At 49.4% G+C, this 15,093-nt stretch overlaps 1 protein-coding gene across 4 annotated transcripts in view; it reads right to left on the bottom strand.

Annotated features, from left to right (window-relative positions):
- Window positions 1–15,093, bottom strand: part of PDE4B (phosphodiesterase 4B) — a 165,865-nt gene that overhangs the window by 49,661 nt on the left and 101,111 nt on the right. For all 4 annotated transcript variants that reach the window (XM_015636159.3, XM_033516270.1, XM_015636160.2 and 1 more), the window contains 4 exons: window positions 12,682–12,876; window positions 10,866–10,902; window positions 10,709–10,779; window positions 6,526–6,575 (listed from right to left, as the gene is read on the bottom strand). In XM_015636159.3, coding sequence (XP_015491645.1) covers window positions 6,526–6,575; window positions 10,709–10,779; window positions 10,866–10,902; window positions 12,682–12,876 — 353 coding nt within the window. The remainder of the gene's footprint in view (window positions 1–6,525; window positions 6,576–10,708; window positions 10,780–10,865; window positions 10,903–12,681; window positions 12,877–15,093) is intronic.

The raw sequence follows: 15,093 nt of genomic DNA, 5'->3' as shown, positions 1-15,093 counted from the left end.
GTTCTGTCCTTCAGGAACAGCACTTTCTTCTCTTTATATTCCTCTCCAACCTGGAACCAACCCCTGCTCCCACCAAGACTAATAAATATTAAAAAAATATTTGGGAATTCCTGCCCAACTACAAACCAACCTATTTGGCTACTGAGAATTGGGACACAAAGTTAAAAACACTTTTTAAAACACAAGGAGAGAGAAACTTCCACTGGGAATCAGATCCTGCAGGAGGACAAAGGTTTGGCCTTTGGGGGTGGCTGTGGGATCTGAGCAGTGCATTTCCCTGGGGAGGGAATTTTGGATGCCCTGTCCCATGGTGTGAGCCCAGCCTGGGGAGGAAGGAGAAACTTCTCCAGAGCTGTGTGGCCGAGCTGGTGCTGGGGGCTTTGGGGAGGCCACTGCAATTCCCACTGCCTGGAAACGCCGTGCCATGGAAGCTGAAAGGACTCCACCAGTGGGACAATGTTCATCCCTTAGGCACGCACAGACCGTGCCCTGCGACCTAAAAAATAACCCGGCCAGCCAGAGGTTTGGTTTGGGTGGTTTTGTTTGGTTTTGTTTGGTTTGGGTTGTTTTTCCCTCTGATCCAGGACACATCTCTCAGTCTCATCTGGAAGTGATTCAGGGTGCCGAGGGCTGTGCTGTCAGGATCTCCCCCCAGCAGCCCTGATGGCTGTGCTGTGTGCAGCAAACAGAGGAGACACAGATTTTATCAGCGCTGATATCAGCCCTTGCGCAAGGCAGCGGGATGGGAGCGCAGCGGGGTCAGCACACAACGGGACCGTGCCCCTCCGACAGAACCCATTAAAAACCCATTTAAAGCCATTTAAACCCTGCTGGAGCAGTGGTTTATCCTGCATAGCTGAGTGTGGGCTCATCAGTGAAATGACAGCCTCACCAAAACCCCGCAGGTTTGGCTCTGTGACCTGTCCAAAATCTCGCTGCTGCTGTTACAACAGACCTGCTGCTCTGGTGAGGTGGAGCTGCTCCCTCACCTGCCTGAGGTGACACCTCCGTGTGTCCTCAGGGCTCAGCTCCCAGCAATGCCTCAGGATTTAGCTGATGTTTTTCAGATCCTTTAGTGTACAGCTCTAAAGCTCCATGGCCTCTCAGCTGCTCTTCTCCCATTTTATGCAGGAAAACAATTCCTCTCTAGGCCTGGAACTCAAGGACACCTCACTGTCTCAGTGATGCAAACAAAAGCGATTTGGGGGTGGAAACTGAGGCAAACTTCATTACCTGAAGCTGTGTTTGGAGGATTAACCCTTGATACATGAATGGACCAAACTTCTAACTGTATTAAATCTCATGACCATGGTCCATCCTGGGTGCAGCCCCTCGGAGGTTTCACTGCCCAGGGGGTCCCTGCTGAAGGCCTTCAATAAATCCCCAATTTTATTCTCTTCATTTTGCCCAGCCTCTGGTTCAGGTAGCCACCCCAAGGCATCACCAGCTGCTGTCCAGAGCCATTCCTGAGCGGGAAAAAGGAGCAGAGCCTGGCAGGAAGCGCTCATGGCTGTGCCAGGCAGGCTCAGGAATCCGGCAGGACAGCGGGAATGCTCCGGGAGCCCCGCACAGCCGAGGCTGCAGGAGGCAGCTGGCCCCGGGGAGTGACAGGCTCCTGATGGCAGCAGCACGTGGAGCATCTTCATGTGACATCCACAGGTGGGGCGGAGGGGAAAACAGTTTTTATCCGTTGCTATGGAGTCATGATTAGCTTGTGTGTCTTCAGAGCCTGCCGAGGAGAAATGAAGGCTATTTTCTTATATAGATGTCATGAAATCAATCCTGGCAGAATTTCGGGAGTCAAAGGCTAAGCAGGTTTGCCTGAATGCCTCCTGTCACTCGATACACAAATAAATCTAGCCAGGGGACCTGAAACAAGTGTCACTTGTCAGCCAGAGCCCGTCACAAAAGTGACTTTTTAGTCTCGTTCGGAGCTGTTTATGCACACGGCAACGCAACAAACGCGCGTTCAATAAAACACAGCAATTATCTGCACCGAAAACGAGCCCTAGAAAACCAAGCAAAAAAAACCACCCTTATTGCAAAGGGTGACTTCAGAAGAAACTTTTCTCTTATTCTCTCCAAATGCTAAAAGCAAACCTGATGTTCTTCTTTTAAAATGTGTCTGCCTCTAGGTCTTTGGCACAGGTTTGCTGCTGGGAGGGCCGGCAATCTATTTAATGACTGCATTGACGTCAATAGCATAACTGAAATACTTACTAAGATGCATGAGTCCAACTTTCGGGGGGTGTGTTCGAGGCAGGCGGGCACAACACGCGGTACGGACTCCCTGCAGGAATGAACTCCCCCAGAGAGCCGGGGAGAGCCTGGGGATGGCTGGAGCTGCCTCAGCCCCGCTCTGAAATTCGCTTTGAAATGCTTTTTTAATCTGGTGAGCGGAAAGAATCGCTTCAGAGCTCACCAGCTCTCGTTCAGTGCATTATCTACCTGATTTCTTACAGGGTTTTGGTTAGTTTCTGAATAATCTGCATGGTGCCTGAGCTGCATCAATCATTTATCCTTTAAAAATAATATCTGTAGGTGCTAGCAAGCCTCCGTTTGTGCACGCAGCTCTGTGGCTCAGCTGCTCAGGAACTCGTGGTTCCTCTGCACTCCTGTGAAAGCCCAAAGCACAACAAGCGTTTGACTTTTACGGTCGCTCTCCAAATCAAAAGGTCAAATCTTCAGCTGAACTCCCAGCAAAGAAACTGAATTTCAAAAGGAGCCCTCTCCTCTGTGTGTGTGCCCAGAGCCGTTCTGCACGTGCCAAGCAGAGGAGGATGGCGCAGGAGCAGCAGCTCCGCGTTAATTCCTCGGGGTTCAGGGATATTTGTAACCCTGAGCTCACTCGGATGCACAAGGCTCCTTAACTCCTACCAAACCTCGGGGCTCTCGGTAGCATGAGCATTATCCAGTCTTTGTTTATGCTTTACACAAAGGTTCGTGCACGAGTCTGTGTTCGTCCTACACCCACAGGAAAAATGAAAGAGTACGAGTTTGGAGGTCGTGTAAAGGCATGTGAGAAGTGCAGACAAACGTGCCGAGGTACAGGAAAGCAGAGCTAAGGCACAAGGAAGAAAAACACCGAGCCTTCCCTCCCATCCCCAGAGAGGAATTTGAACAAAGCTTTAGTCCCGTGAGCCCTGAAATGCTGGGGGTGACATATCCCAAAGGGCTGCACCCCCCGAGCCGGGGCTGCGGCAATACCGTGTCAATAATTGTGAGGAGAACTCTCGTTAATTGTGAGAGCACAGCTGTGAGCTGTGAGTGCTGAGAGCATCCCAGAAGAGTCTCTGCAAACCCTCCACAGCCTGGGAAAAGCTCAGTGCTGTTTGATCCATAACCCTGTGCTTTGCTCCTGACATTAAATGTGGCAGTGGATCAAACAGGAATGGGAAAACACTCTCCATCCCAGGACTGATGGTGTGGGAACAAATCAGGCTGGGAGAAGTTTGTACCAAACTTGTGGAAGAACGAGAGGCTTTGACTGATGGTGGCAGGCAGTGAAAGGTGATTTAATTTGAAGGGGATAAGGGGAATAAATATGGAAGAAGAAACAAAACCAAGAAGGGAAATCCAGACTTGTTGCTGGTTAAAGGTGTTATTGGTTGAATCATTGGGTGGGAACAGCAGAGCTTTCACTGGGGCCAGGGGAGGGGAGAGCTGGACGGAGAAGGGATGGACTCCTGAGCCCAAGGTGGCACAAAGGTCACAGAAAGTAACTGTGGCAGAGGCCACGCTCTGCAGAAACAAAGGGGACAGAGAAAGAAACCTCGGGAGAAAGAGCCCTGAGGGACAGTGTGTGACCATCTGTCTCCCATTGTTGCTGTAACCCAGAGGTGCCTGAGCAGCACCGCGCTGCCCTGACCCCACACAGCTGCTGGGGACACCACACACCGGGCAGGAACCCCACAGCATTCCCATCATCCTGCCCAGCTAATTAAGGATTGATGGACTTTTGCTGTGGCTTTGTATTTCCATGGTATGGTTGCTCGGTTAATTCATAAAGGCGATTCTGTGCGTTCCTGTGAGCTGCAGTTATAACAAAATAACAGGAAAAATCTGCCAGATTTACTTCAGCTGATACCAAGGACAAAACACAGGATGTTCAATCCATATTCCCCTTCCTTCTCTGGCTGTGCTTGCAAGGTTAAGAAAGCTCTGAAATTCACTGTGACACCAGCAGTGCCTTTCAAAGCCCTTTGTCCCAGGAGTAACCCAGCCAAAAGTTTTCCTACTTATAAGAAAATGAAAGCAAAAAAGAATTTCCTCATTTCACCACAGCTCATTTACTCCACCACGGGCCTGGGTCCTCAGTGATGCAACACCAGCAACAGATCTGGCTGTTGTTGCTTGGAAAATCCTGGAATATTCCAGCTGGAGTAAATAGCTGGCGTCTATTCCTTGCAGTGCAAATGCTGGATGTAATTTGCCTCCCTCCAGGGGAATTTTATTAATGCAGCCTCATTTGCTTTAAGCCCTGAGTTCTGTATTTCTCAGGACAGGATATAAATCACCCCATGAATGACAAATCCACAAGATGCTCACAGTGATGTCAAGTGGGAAAGCCATGAATCAGTGCCTGACATCAGAGGGTTAAAATCAAATTCTGACCTTCAAAAAATCTGGTGAATCTAAACCCAGTTCGTTCCAAATACAGTCTTTTATCTAGAGAGATATGAAGCAGCCTGGTCCCAACCCAAACATGACTGCTTCCTTCTCAGGAAAAACACTCTGCATCCTCTCAGCCACTGGCACAGAACTGGAAGGGTTCTGATAGGAAAATCTCTCCTTCTCTTCATAATTTCCAAAGCAGAAGCCGTTGAGGGGGTAAAAAATGCTGCAAACACTGAAGAAAAATCCTTAAAAGTCTCTGTTCTTTCTGAATTAAATGGAACTTCCTTAGAAAGTGAAGGGTTGTGTTTGTTTTCTGCTGCCTGGAAAGGAATTGAGTGTGACAGTGGCTGTGAAGAGGCAGAGTAAGGCACTGACCTGAATTTAACAAAGAACCCCAGGATTTTCTTCCAATAATGCCAATATTGGCTGGTTTTGTGTAGGAAATCACACAATTTCCTATTAAGAACAAAAAGGCATCTCCTTCTTACCTACAAAGCCACAATTTACTGAAGCTGCAATGATACAACTCACCTAAAAACATTTTATTTGAAGATTTCACCTAAAAGCAGTTAAGATTCATGGTTAAAAACCTATTTACCTGAGGGGCCACAAATCCAACCTTTACAAGGTAACACAAAACTTGCTCTACAGTTCTGTGTGTCAAACACTTCATTCCTAAAGGAATTTTCATGTGCTCCCAGCATCAGAAGTTTGGATCAGCTAAAAAGTACCAAGTGTCCTGCAGTTCTCATGGGAAATAATGTAGAAAAATATCCCCAAAGTGTTAAAAAGTTGAGAGTGATTTTTTTCCACAGAAAGTGTTAAGAAAATGAACCTAAAAATTCCTGGAAGGGCATTCTCTCCTCGTTATTAGATTGTCTAAGTTACATAAACAGATCTATGGAAAGCCTAGGAAATTTTCCATGATTTCTTTTTTTTTTTTTCTTTTTACACAGGCACAAACTCAAAGCCAGGTTAGACCCAGCTTTAAATCAACTGATGAGTTGCATTCCTGCTGGCTGTGGCAGAAAGAGAAGCAGTTAAAGATTGTGCTGTCCAGTTTTGTTTTTGCATCAGAGGTTTCCATCTCTCATTAACAAGTTTGGAGGAACCTAATCTGGAAGTGTCCAGGCCTCTGTGTGTCCCCTGAGAATAAATAACACACAGCAGGAGAGGAAATGATAGTTATCCAGCCTTCACACGCTGTGAAAATTAAGCTTTATTAGTCCCTCCAAGCATGTAATTATTGGAAAGGCTGAGATTAAACCTTACAAATGGGCACTGCTCCAAATCTTATCTCCTTCTCTCCGGAGCAACCTTTGAATGAGTGCAAAGAGGGCCAGCTCTGATCCTGAGCGGGGTTCTAGAGACCCTCAGCTTGGTTAAACCCAGCTGTCAAAGCAAATAAACCTGTCCTAAGTAATCAGCTCCTACTGCTCCTCCTCGTCCTTCCCTCACGGTGCTGCCCACCCCACCTTGCCCTGGCACCCCCTTCCCAGCAGGAAGCCAAGGAAGTCTCACCCAGGAAAGGTTTGAGTACACAGATCACATGGAAACAAACTGAAATAAACAGAATTATAAAAAAGACCCAGCTGTGTCTGAGCCTGTTCAAGGCTCATGGGCTGGGGCTTGTCCAGGCCTGTGCTCACAGGGACTCACAAGAACAGCAGCCACTGTGGCCATGACTATCAAACCAAAATCATGTTCACCTCCTGCACTAATGCACCAGCAGAAACCCCAAACCCAGCGATTAAAATAACAACATTTGGACCCGATAGCTCTCTCCCCTGGGTTTTGCAAGAGGAACCCAGAACCGAGGAGGGGGCAGAGAAGCAGCTGTGAGCAGAACTGAGCAATAAATGTTGAGTGCGCTTGGCTTGGCAGCCTGTCCCCAAATCCCACACGTACCTTGCAGGTTCACTCTGGAGACAGGTGGCTGACTCGTGGCTGGGGATCTCCTAAGAGGGATAAAGAAATTCTCTGTCAGGAGGTGGGATTTTATCTTTCCAAACCCTGCCAGCTCCCTCAGTTAAAAATCCTTTCCCATTCTCCCAAGAAATCCCAAACACTTCACCAAGATTTGCTGAGCAGTATTGACAGATGTGATCAGAGCTGCCTGTTCCACGAGCTGGAAATGAGAAATGTGCCACCATCCCATGCTGCCTTTGCAACTTTGTGCTCAAAATACACCTGGAGGCAGCAAGGGCCAGGCTCTGGTGGCTCCCCCACAGTCAAGGTCTTTTCCCATAAAGCTTTTCCCTACAGAGGTTGGAATGGACCCTGAAGTGATGCCAAACTGCTGCAAGGTGATGCTACAGGAAAGGTCAGAAATGTTCCTTTACACCCTGCAGTTAACACTGGAACTGCTCCTGAAAGCAAGGAAGAGGATGCTGCAGTCACTACTGTTTAGCTCTGAAACAGCTGAAGGACACTTTCTGGACTCTGAGTAACAATTTCAGCAGCAATTCATGGATTTTGGAGGGGCCAAAAGCTATTTGAAAAGAATTGGTTCAAGTCAAGCCAACAAGGTCTGACTGGAAAAAGATGCAGATTCTCTCCAAAAGTCAACACTGTTCCCTGTGAGACTTGCCAAACAAAACTCTTAATTTTTCAAGCTGAAACCATCATCAGAGACTTGGTTTTTAAAGGAGTTAAAAAGAGTTGACACCAAAATCAAGACACTTCAGTTTGGATTGACTGCGATAGTTCAGGCTGACCAAAAATGAAAGTTTGGGCTTCTGCTTCCCTAAGAAGTTTCAGATCCATTTTAACTGGAGCCAGATTTCCCCACACTCTCCCTTGGCCAGCCTCCTTCCTAACCCCAAATTTCGGAGTCAGCCACTCAAGTGCAACACGCATTATTCGCATTATTCGCCAGCTCTCCTTTGAAGCTCGAATCAAAGCAGGCAGAGCGGCTCAATTGTGCTGCAATTGTAGCTCCGGGGGCTTCTTCAGAAGTGCTCCGGGAAGGCTCCGCTGCCCGGGTGAGCTCTGGAGCACAATCCCAGCCCTGATTCCATCCCTGCTCCCGGCAGGAGCCTCCCCAGCATCCCAAGGCTCCTCTGGTGGGATGTGCAGGACCCGGGTTCAGCACAGGGCACACGCTCTGGGCGCTCAATTCCCTGCAAATGTGCCCCGACCTGCCTCTGCTGAGCCTTTGAGAAGCTAAATCTTGGAATCTCTAAGAAGCAGAAACTCCCCGACAGTGCCACCGCGCTGCAGCACTGCCAGAACAGAGGGATCCCCAGGGATCTCCAAACCCTGAGCTGCTCAGACGTGCCTTTAGGGCTGGTGGGACGGGATGAGCCGCTGTTCCCTACGGTATTCCCCGCTCCAGAGCCATCCAATCCATGCGGCCATCCTGTTCTCCAGGCAGGCAGGGCTCAGGACTGGAGATGCCAGCTGTCCTTTCTCAGGCACCGCTGTGCTCCCCTCCTGCCGCAGGGAATTACACGGAGCAGCTCCGGCTGCCTCCCGACCACGTCCTGGGCTGCAATTGCCAAACTCCGGCACTCCAAAGCCATTAATCATCCTCTCCTCTTTTCCAATCAGGAAACTGTCTCAAGAACCCTGACGTTAAAAGTCAAAAAAATATGACTGCCAGTTGTTTTGTTTTGTTTTTTTTTTCCTCCGGGCCTTAACATTCATATTTTCCAGCAAATATAAAAAAGCATCCTCTTTTTCCTTGCTGGGGCCAGGAGCAGTGGAGGAGGAAAAAAGAGAGGAGAGGAGGGGTTAAATAAAAGCTGAGATTCTCATGATCCCCAGAGCAGAGGTTTAAGTAAAATATCACATATCATGAGACAGATGATAAAATCATGAGCTGGCAGCATGGCTGCAACCCAGCAGAGCTCTTTGGAAAGCGTGCGGGAAGCTCTGCAGCACCTGGAAGCACATTCCACCATGGATTGGGATGTTTGGCATGGGACGGTTTAAAGATTTAATGACTTCTACTTTGGCATGGGAGAATGATTTTATACCTCAATTGAATCTGGGAATGTTTTCCAAAGGACACTGTAAGATGCCTGTGTGTCCTACAGGTTACACCCTCATTTCCTTCCGGCCCTGTCCAATTTCATATTCCTCATTAGGAAGTGCCAAAATGCCTGAGCTTTCCAAAAAAGCAAAGCTTAAAAAAAAAATAAGGGAATATTTAAGCCATCTGTTTTTTTATTAACCTCCATCTTGGAATGTGGCAGTTCCTTCCCATTGAAATTTGCCAAGGGGAATCAACAGGAGGAAAAACCTCACGCCTGGATAAAATGCTGAGCTTTATGTAAAATAAAGATTGTGAGCTCGTGGTGATGCCACTCACACCTGGAGCGCAGCAAGCCTGTGGTGTCCCACTGGGGACATCCCTGCTCCTCATCCTTCCCTTCTGGAGCCAGTGGGAGCGAGCAGAGCCCACCAGGGCCAGGGTGGGATGGGTGGGATGGGTGAGTGTGCATTGCCAGGAATGGATGATGTTGGTTTGAGGCTCAGCAGCTCTCCTGGGGCCAAGCAGGCCAGAGGATGACGATGACTGGCTCAGTATAAATAGCCAAGGGGAAACGGTGGTTCCGGACAAAGGCGTAGAAAGGAGTTTGTGTGGTTTCTCCTGTTCGGCAGGTAGAAAAAACAACATCCTCCTCCTGAGTGCATCACCTTCCTCATTCAGAGCAATCAGTGTCAAAGGAAGTGATGTGGGATTCAGTTCTCTGGGCAGCCCTCTTGGAGCTGAGCTCCAGGATGCTGCCGGGAAATCCTTTTTGTCCCCAGAGCCCCAAGTTTGGGGTGTCCCCCTTGATGTCTGCCCTTTGGCCATGAACAGCTCACGGGAGATTGCTCAGCTGGGTAGATTAACAGCTGATAACACCAGGTTTGGGGGTTTGGTGCCTCTCTGGGCCAGTTAAGAGTTGCACTTGATTCTGCTGGTTCCCCTCCAGTTTGGACAGTTCTGGGATTAGTACTGCTCTGTGAAGCAGTGGTGGAAGTGCAGGGCAGGACCATGGCTTGACTGAACAGAGATGATGCCTCTGCCCCGAGCTGGGCACATATGGAATGCCAGGGATAGCCAAGGTGGCAACATGACGAAGATCATGGAATTGTTTAGGTTGGTAGAGACCTCTGAGATCACCAAGTCCAACCCAGCACTGCCAAGGCCACCACTGGCCCATGTCCCCAGCTGCCACATCCACAGGGATTTCAAATCCTGCCAGGGATGGGGACTCCAACAGTGCCCTGGGCAGCTGTGACAGGACTGAAAACCCTTTCTGTGAAGAAACTCTTCCTGATATCCAAATAAACCTCCCCTGGCCCAGCCTGGGGCAGTTCCTTCTCCTCCTGTCCCTGTTCCTGGGAGCAGATCCCAAATCCCCCCGGCTGTCCCCTCCTGCCAGGGACTTGTGCAGAGCCAGAAATTCCCCCTGAGCCTTTCCCAGCTCCCTCAGCCTCTCCTGGGGCTCCAGCACCTTCCCCAGCTCTGATTCCTTCTCACTCTCCAACCTCTCTATGGATTTTTTTGTGGTGTGGGGTCCCAAACTGTCCTTGTGATTCATGGTGGACATGGCACGAGATGAAACACATCGCTTGCTCCACAGGGAGGACCTGAGGGATGAGGTCAGGAGGTGAAGGGATGAAGAGATGAGGGAATGAGGGAATGAGGGAATGAGGAGATAAGGAATGAGGGGATGAGGGGATGAGGGAATGGGGAATGAGGGGATGAGAGGTGAGGGAGTGAGGGGGTGAGGGAATGAGCAATGAGGGGATGAGGGAACGAGGAATGAGGGGATGAGGGAATGAGCGAATGAGGGGATGAGGAGATAAGGGATGAGGGGATGAGGAGGTAAGGGATGAGGGGATGAGGGAATGGGGGAACGAGGAATGAGGGGATGAGGGCACGGACGCCATGAGGGGAGGGCAGGCAGCGCCCCCTGGCGTCCCGCGCAAACCGCGGCGGGGCCGTGAGGCAATGGCGGAACCTGAGGCGCCGCCGCTCCCCGGCCCCGCCGCTCCCCGGCCCCGGCTGCCCCTGCTCGGTCCCCGCTGCCCCTGCTCGGTCCCCGATCGCTCCTCTTGGCTACGAAAGTAGCTTAAAAAAATCCAGTCTTACTTGTTGGAGGTGCCGTGTAAATTGGTGAGTAGCGTGAAGTTGTTCCTCACGCTTCTTAGGCTGGCCAGCACCTGAGGGAGACAAAACCGCAGGTGTCACCTTCTCTGCTTTAATGCTTAAAAAACTTATTTTAGAGGCCAATATGCCACCAACTCACCTGGGCAAAAGGTGTGACGATCAGGTCGTCGCCATGCCTAAGGAAAAATGGAGAAAATGTATGAATTTCTCTACAAATTTACCTTCAAACAGAGCAAAATTCACCTCAGGGAATGAGCATTTTCCCGAGGGGCTTTTCCTCACGAATGAACCCATGCAGCATTTAGTTAACACCACATAAAAACTTGTTCCTAATGGAAACGTCATCATATATATCCAAAACAATCGGCTGGAGCGAGTGTTCGGACTGGGAACACCAGGCAATAAAAGCCAGGAAATTCAAAAGTTAAGGCTCACGCTTGTACCACGGTGGAAAAAAACCAACCGTAGCGGTGCGGGGAAAGGTCACCTTTGAATTTCCTGGCTTTTGTTGATCTCTGTCGCAGTCTTTAACCTTGTTCAGACGCCGGGTTTTGTCTGGCTGTTTTCATCATGGAAGATTTGAGCAGAAGTTGTGAGCAAAATACGCCACTGCCAGCAATAAGACGGATTTTTTTATTATTTATTTTATTTATTTTTTTTGTGTGTGGTATTAGTTATGGTATTTGTACGTGTATGGAACATTCTGTATGATTTACCTAACTGGCAGGGTATAAAATCATTGAAAGATTTAGGTTGGGAGGGAGCTTAAAGCCCATCCAGTCCCACTCCCTGCCATGGCAGGGACATCTTCCAGCACCCCAGGTGGATCCAAACCCATCCAACGTGACCCTGGGCACTGCCAGGGATCCAGGGGCAGCCACAGCTGCTCTGGACACCCTGTGCCACCCTCCCAGCCAGGAATTTCTTCCCAATACCCATCTAAATCTACCTACTTTCAGTTTAAATCCATTCCCTCTTGTCCTGTCCCTCTCCAGCTCTTTTGGAGCCTCTTTAGGCACTCTTAGGAGCAACGTTGTGCTTAATTCTATTATTAATCCCATAATTAATAACAGGATGCACTAAGCAAGGGCAGCAGAGCCAGCTCCAGGCTGCCACAGGATCCTCTGGAGAGTCATCCACCAGTGCTGGACCCTTCCAAAGAGGAATTCTCCCTGCTGTGCTGCCACAGAGATCATCCCCTCATCCTCACTCAGGTATCAGTGCTATTAAGTCTAAATTTAATTAAAATTGCCTCCACTCAATGCCCACAGTGGATGGACACTTCAGCTGCAGACAGCTACGAATTTGGTGGAAATGATGGGATTCCCCCACCCCAGCACACTGCTGGGAATTGTTACAACCCACCGTTTACACCAAACACTATTTGCAAAATCTGGAGTGTTTCCTTCAATAAATATTTACTCTGCTTTAACTCACAGCAGGGATATTTTCTCGCAGAGTTCTCATGGGTCTGGCTAATATTCAGATTTCCATTCCGTGACAAAACTTTCACAACAGTTCAGCTTTGTTTAACAAGCACTTTTTTTTTATAGTTTAATGGCCACTTTAAAACTTTAAAATGTGTCTTTCAAAAGAAAGGGCTGTGAATCCAGGACATTCTGTGGGTATCGATCCTCTCGAGCTCAGCCATCAGTCTTGGGAACAGCTGTTCTAGGGAACAGCCCCCAAACAGGACGGGAACCAGCACACTGCAAATAAAAGTACAGCACAACTTCTCTGCTATTCCAGGATATGGCTTTGAAAGCTCTTCTGCTAAATTCTGGGGAAAATGGGAATATTTGAAGGATGGGATGGGAGAGGATGGACCAGCACCTGTTTTGTGCATTCTAGCTATGAAATGTGCCAGTCCCAGCCGTAATCTCCTTTTAACAGAGCTCTGAGGATTAAAGCAGCACTGAAAGCTCTTAGAGAGTGTAAACTGAATTGATGCTTACTGTTCACTCGGGAGGGACGAGTTCCTGGACATGGTCTTTGGTGAGAGGTCATAGTCGCTGTCGGATCTGTAGAGGAAGGACTCCCGGCGCTGGCTGTGGCCTGGGAACGTCGTGTGCAGGACGAGTCCCGACGAGGAGCTGGCCTGCGGGTCCAGCGGGCTGCGCCCCGGCGATGGGCCATTCTCCACATCGAAGCTGGGGACAAACACACACTGCGTGTCACCTGCTGCCACGAGGGGGGCTTGCAGGGCATTGTCACCCCAGTGAGGCTGTAACAGTGTCACCCCAGTGAGGCTGTGTTACCCCAGTGTGGCTGTCACAGTGTCACCAGTCTGCGGTGGTCACCGGAGCCGCTCGCTGGCGCGTTTCTCTCGTGTGCAAGGAGGACCCCGCAGGCTCCTGTCCTGCTCTGCTCATGCTTCCTTCAACATGAATTTCTCTAGCTCAGCACAGCTCTCAGCACAAGCACACAGCAGCAGGAGAGGGCAGGGACAGATGGGAGATGATGGAGAGTCCATCCCTGTGAGGATGAGGGTGCCCAGAGCAGCTGTGGCTGTCCCTGGATCCCTGGATGTGCCCAAGACCAGGCTGGAACACCCTGGGATAGTGGGAGGATGCCATGGCAGGGGATGGATGGAATGGGCTTTAAGGTCCCTCCCAACCCAAACCATTCCAGGATTCCATGATTCTAAACACCCCACTCCACCCTCAAGGCTTTTTGCACAAGCCCTGGGGTTCAATTTGCCAAACCCCGCTCCAAGTCTTAAGAGCACAACAGGGACTAAAGACACCACAATGTGACAATGCTCCAGGCCAGCTCTGTCCCCATCTGCTCTGGAGCCAAACTTCTGAAATCCTGTGAGATCTGTGAGTGCTTGGCAGTTGTGGGAGCTGGATGCCCAAATCGTGTTTTAGCCATTCAAGGTATCAGTTCAGTGAATTTTAAACAGCTGTGCTGCAAAATGAAAGGTTGCTTAAAAACTAAAAAAAAAAGAAAGCACTAAACTTTTTGTCACCTTTTCCATTTTACACCCACTTTCTTGTGGTTTCATAACTTGGCTGCTGCGAACTGTGGCTGAAGTCAGCCTGGCCACTCTAGTGAGCGACACCCCTCATAAACACTGAAAATGAGCAGGTTGGGCTCCTTTGCCTGGGCATTTGGGCCTGATAGAAACACCAGATGTGTGACCACGGCCCCAAGAGCCACGTGAGGCACGGCCACGCTCAGGAGGAATTCCCTTGCCTTTGGAAGTCAGGTTTTGTCTCCTTGCAGTAGGAGCCGAGCGCTTGCTCCAGCGCCTCATTCCGTGCTGGATGTTGTCCCAGCAGGACACCAGGCCATGCCTTTCTCCAGCCCTCCACTCCTTAATCCAGAAGATTAATGATCTTCTGGATTAATTAATTAATTCATTAATGCATTAATCCCTGTACCGTGGCAGGGAAGAGCCCAGCTCCCCCTCCCCTCTACAGAGAGATCTTTAACCGTGGCACAAGGAGCACATAAAGCATTAGTGCCTGAACTTGCCTGAATCCTGCAAGTTTTCCAGACTTCTGCATCATTACTGGGATGAGCTGGACACATCCAGGCTGCCTTGGTGAGAAGCCAATGCCCAGCTGGGAATACCGTGGCTGCTCCAGCTCCTGGTGCCCGCTTCCCGCGTTCCCTGTTCCAGCACCTGGAATGCTGCTGGATGGATCACGTGGTGAATCCAACTGAAAAGTGCTTTTATTCCTTTCCTCAAGCTCAACACGCAGCCACGCCAGCACTCCTCAGGCTCTTTTTCCTTGGCCTTGAGCCAGCATTCAGCCAGCCATGTGCTCAGCCAGAAGTTAACAGAAAATTCCCCCAAAAGTCACCGATTGCAGAGTTTGGAGTTACCTCTGCCAGGAGTGAACAGGCACTCCCAGAGGTACAGCCTGTGAGCAAGATCCTCAAAACCCAGCAACAATTCTGCAGTCACCGCTTTTTAATAGTTACAAGAACTGGGATATGGGGAAATATTCCCCTTGGATGATCCAACGTTAGGAAAATATGACCCGACACACACAGAGCGAGAGTTTAACCTTGTATGTGTCACCAGTTGCTCCTGGTTTGCACAACACCCACCACAACTGAGTCCTGACACCAAAAGTATCTCCCAAACAAACATTTGTAAGAACTGCAATGGGATTGTAAAGTTGCCCTCTCAGAGCTGCATTTCCCACTATTTATTTTCAATTGGAAGTTAACTGCTGAGCTCTGCTGGAAAAACTTCATCACCGTGTTCAGAACACTGCACACGCTGTGAGGGTCCTCCCCAAAGCTTGCACACCCCATAGGCTTTGTCCAAGTGGAAAGGAAAACTGCACTTCCCTACTTAAAAATAAGGATGGCAGAGTACAAAGCACAAAAAAAATGGAGGAAGGGAAGGA

Source organism: Parus major, chromosome 8, assembly GCF_001522545.3.
Source record: "Parus major isolate Abel chromosome 8, Parus_major1.1, whole genome shotgun sequence".
NCBI classification, from domain to species: domain Eukaryota; kingdom Metazoa; phylum Chordata; class Aves; order Passeriformes; family Paridae; genus Parus; species Parus major.
Note: the sequence above shows the minus strand (reverse complement) of the source record. Positions and strands in the feature narration are given on the sequence as shown.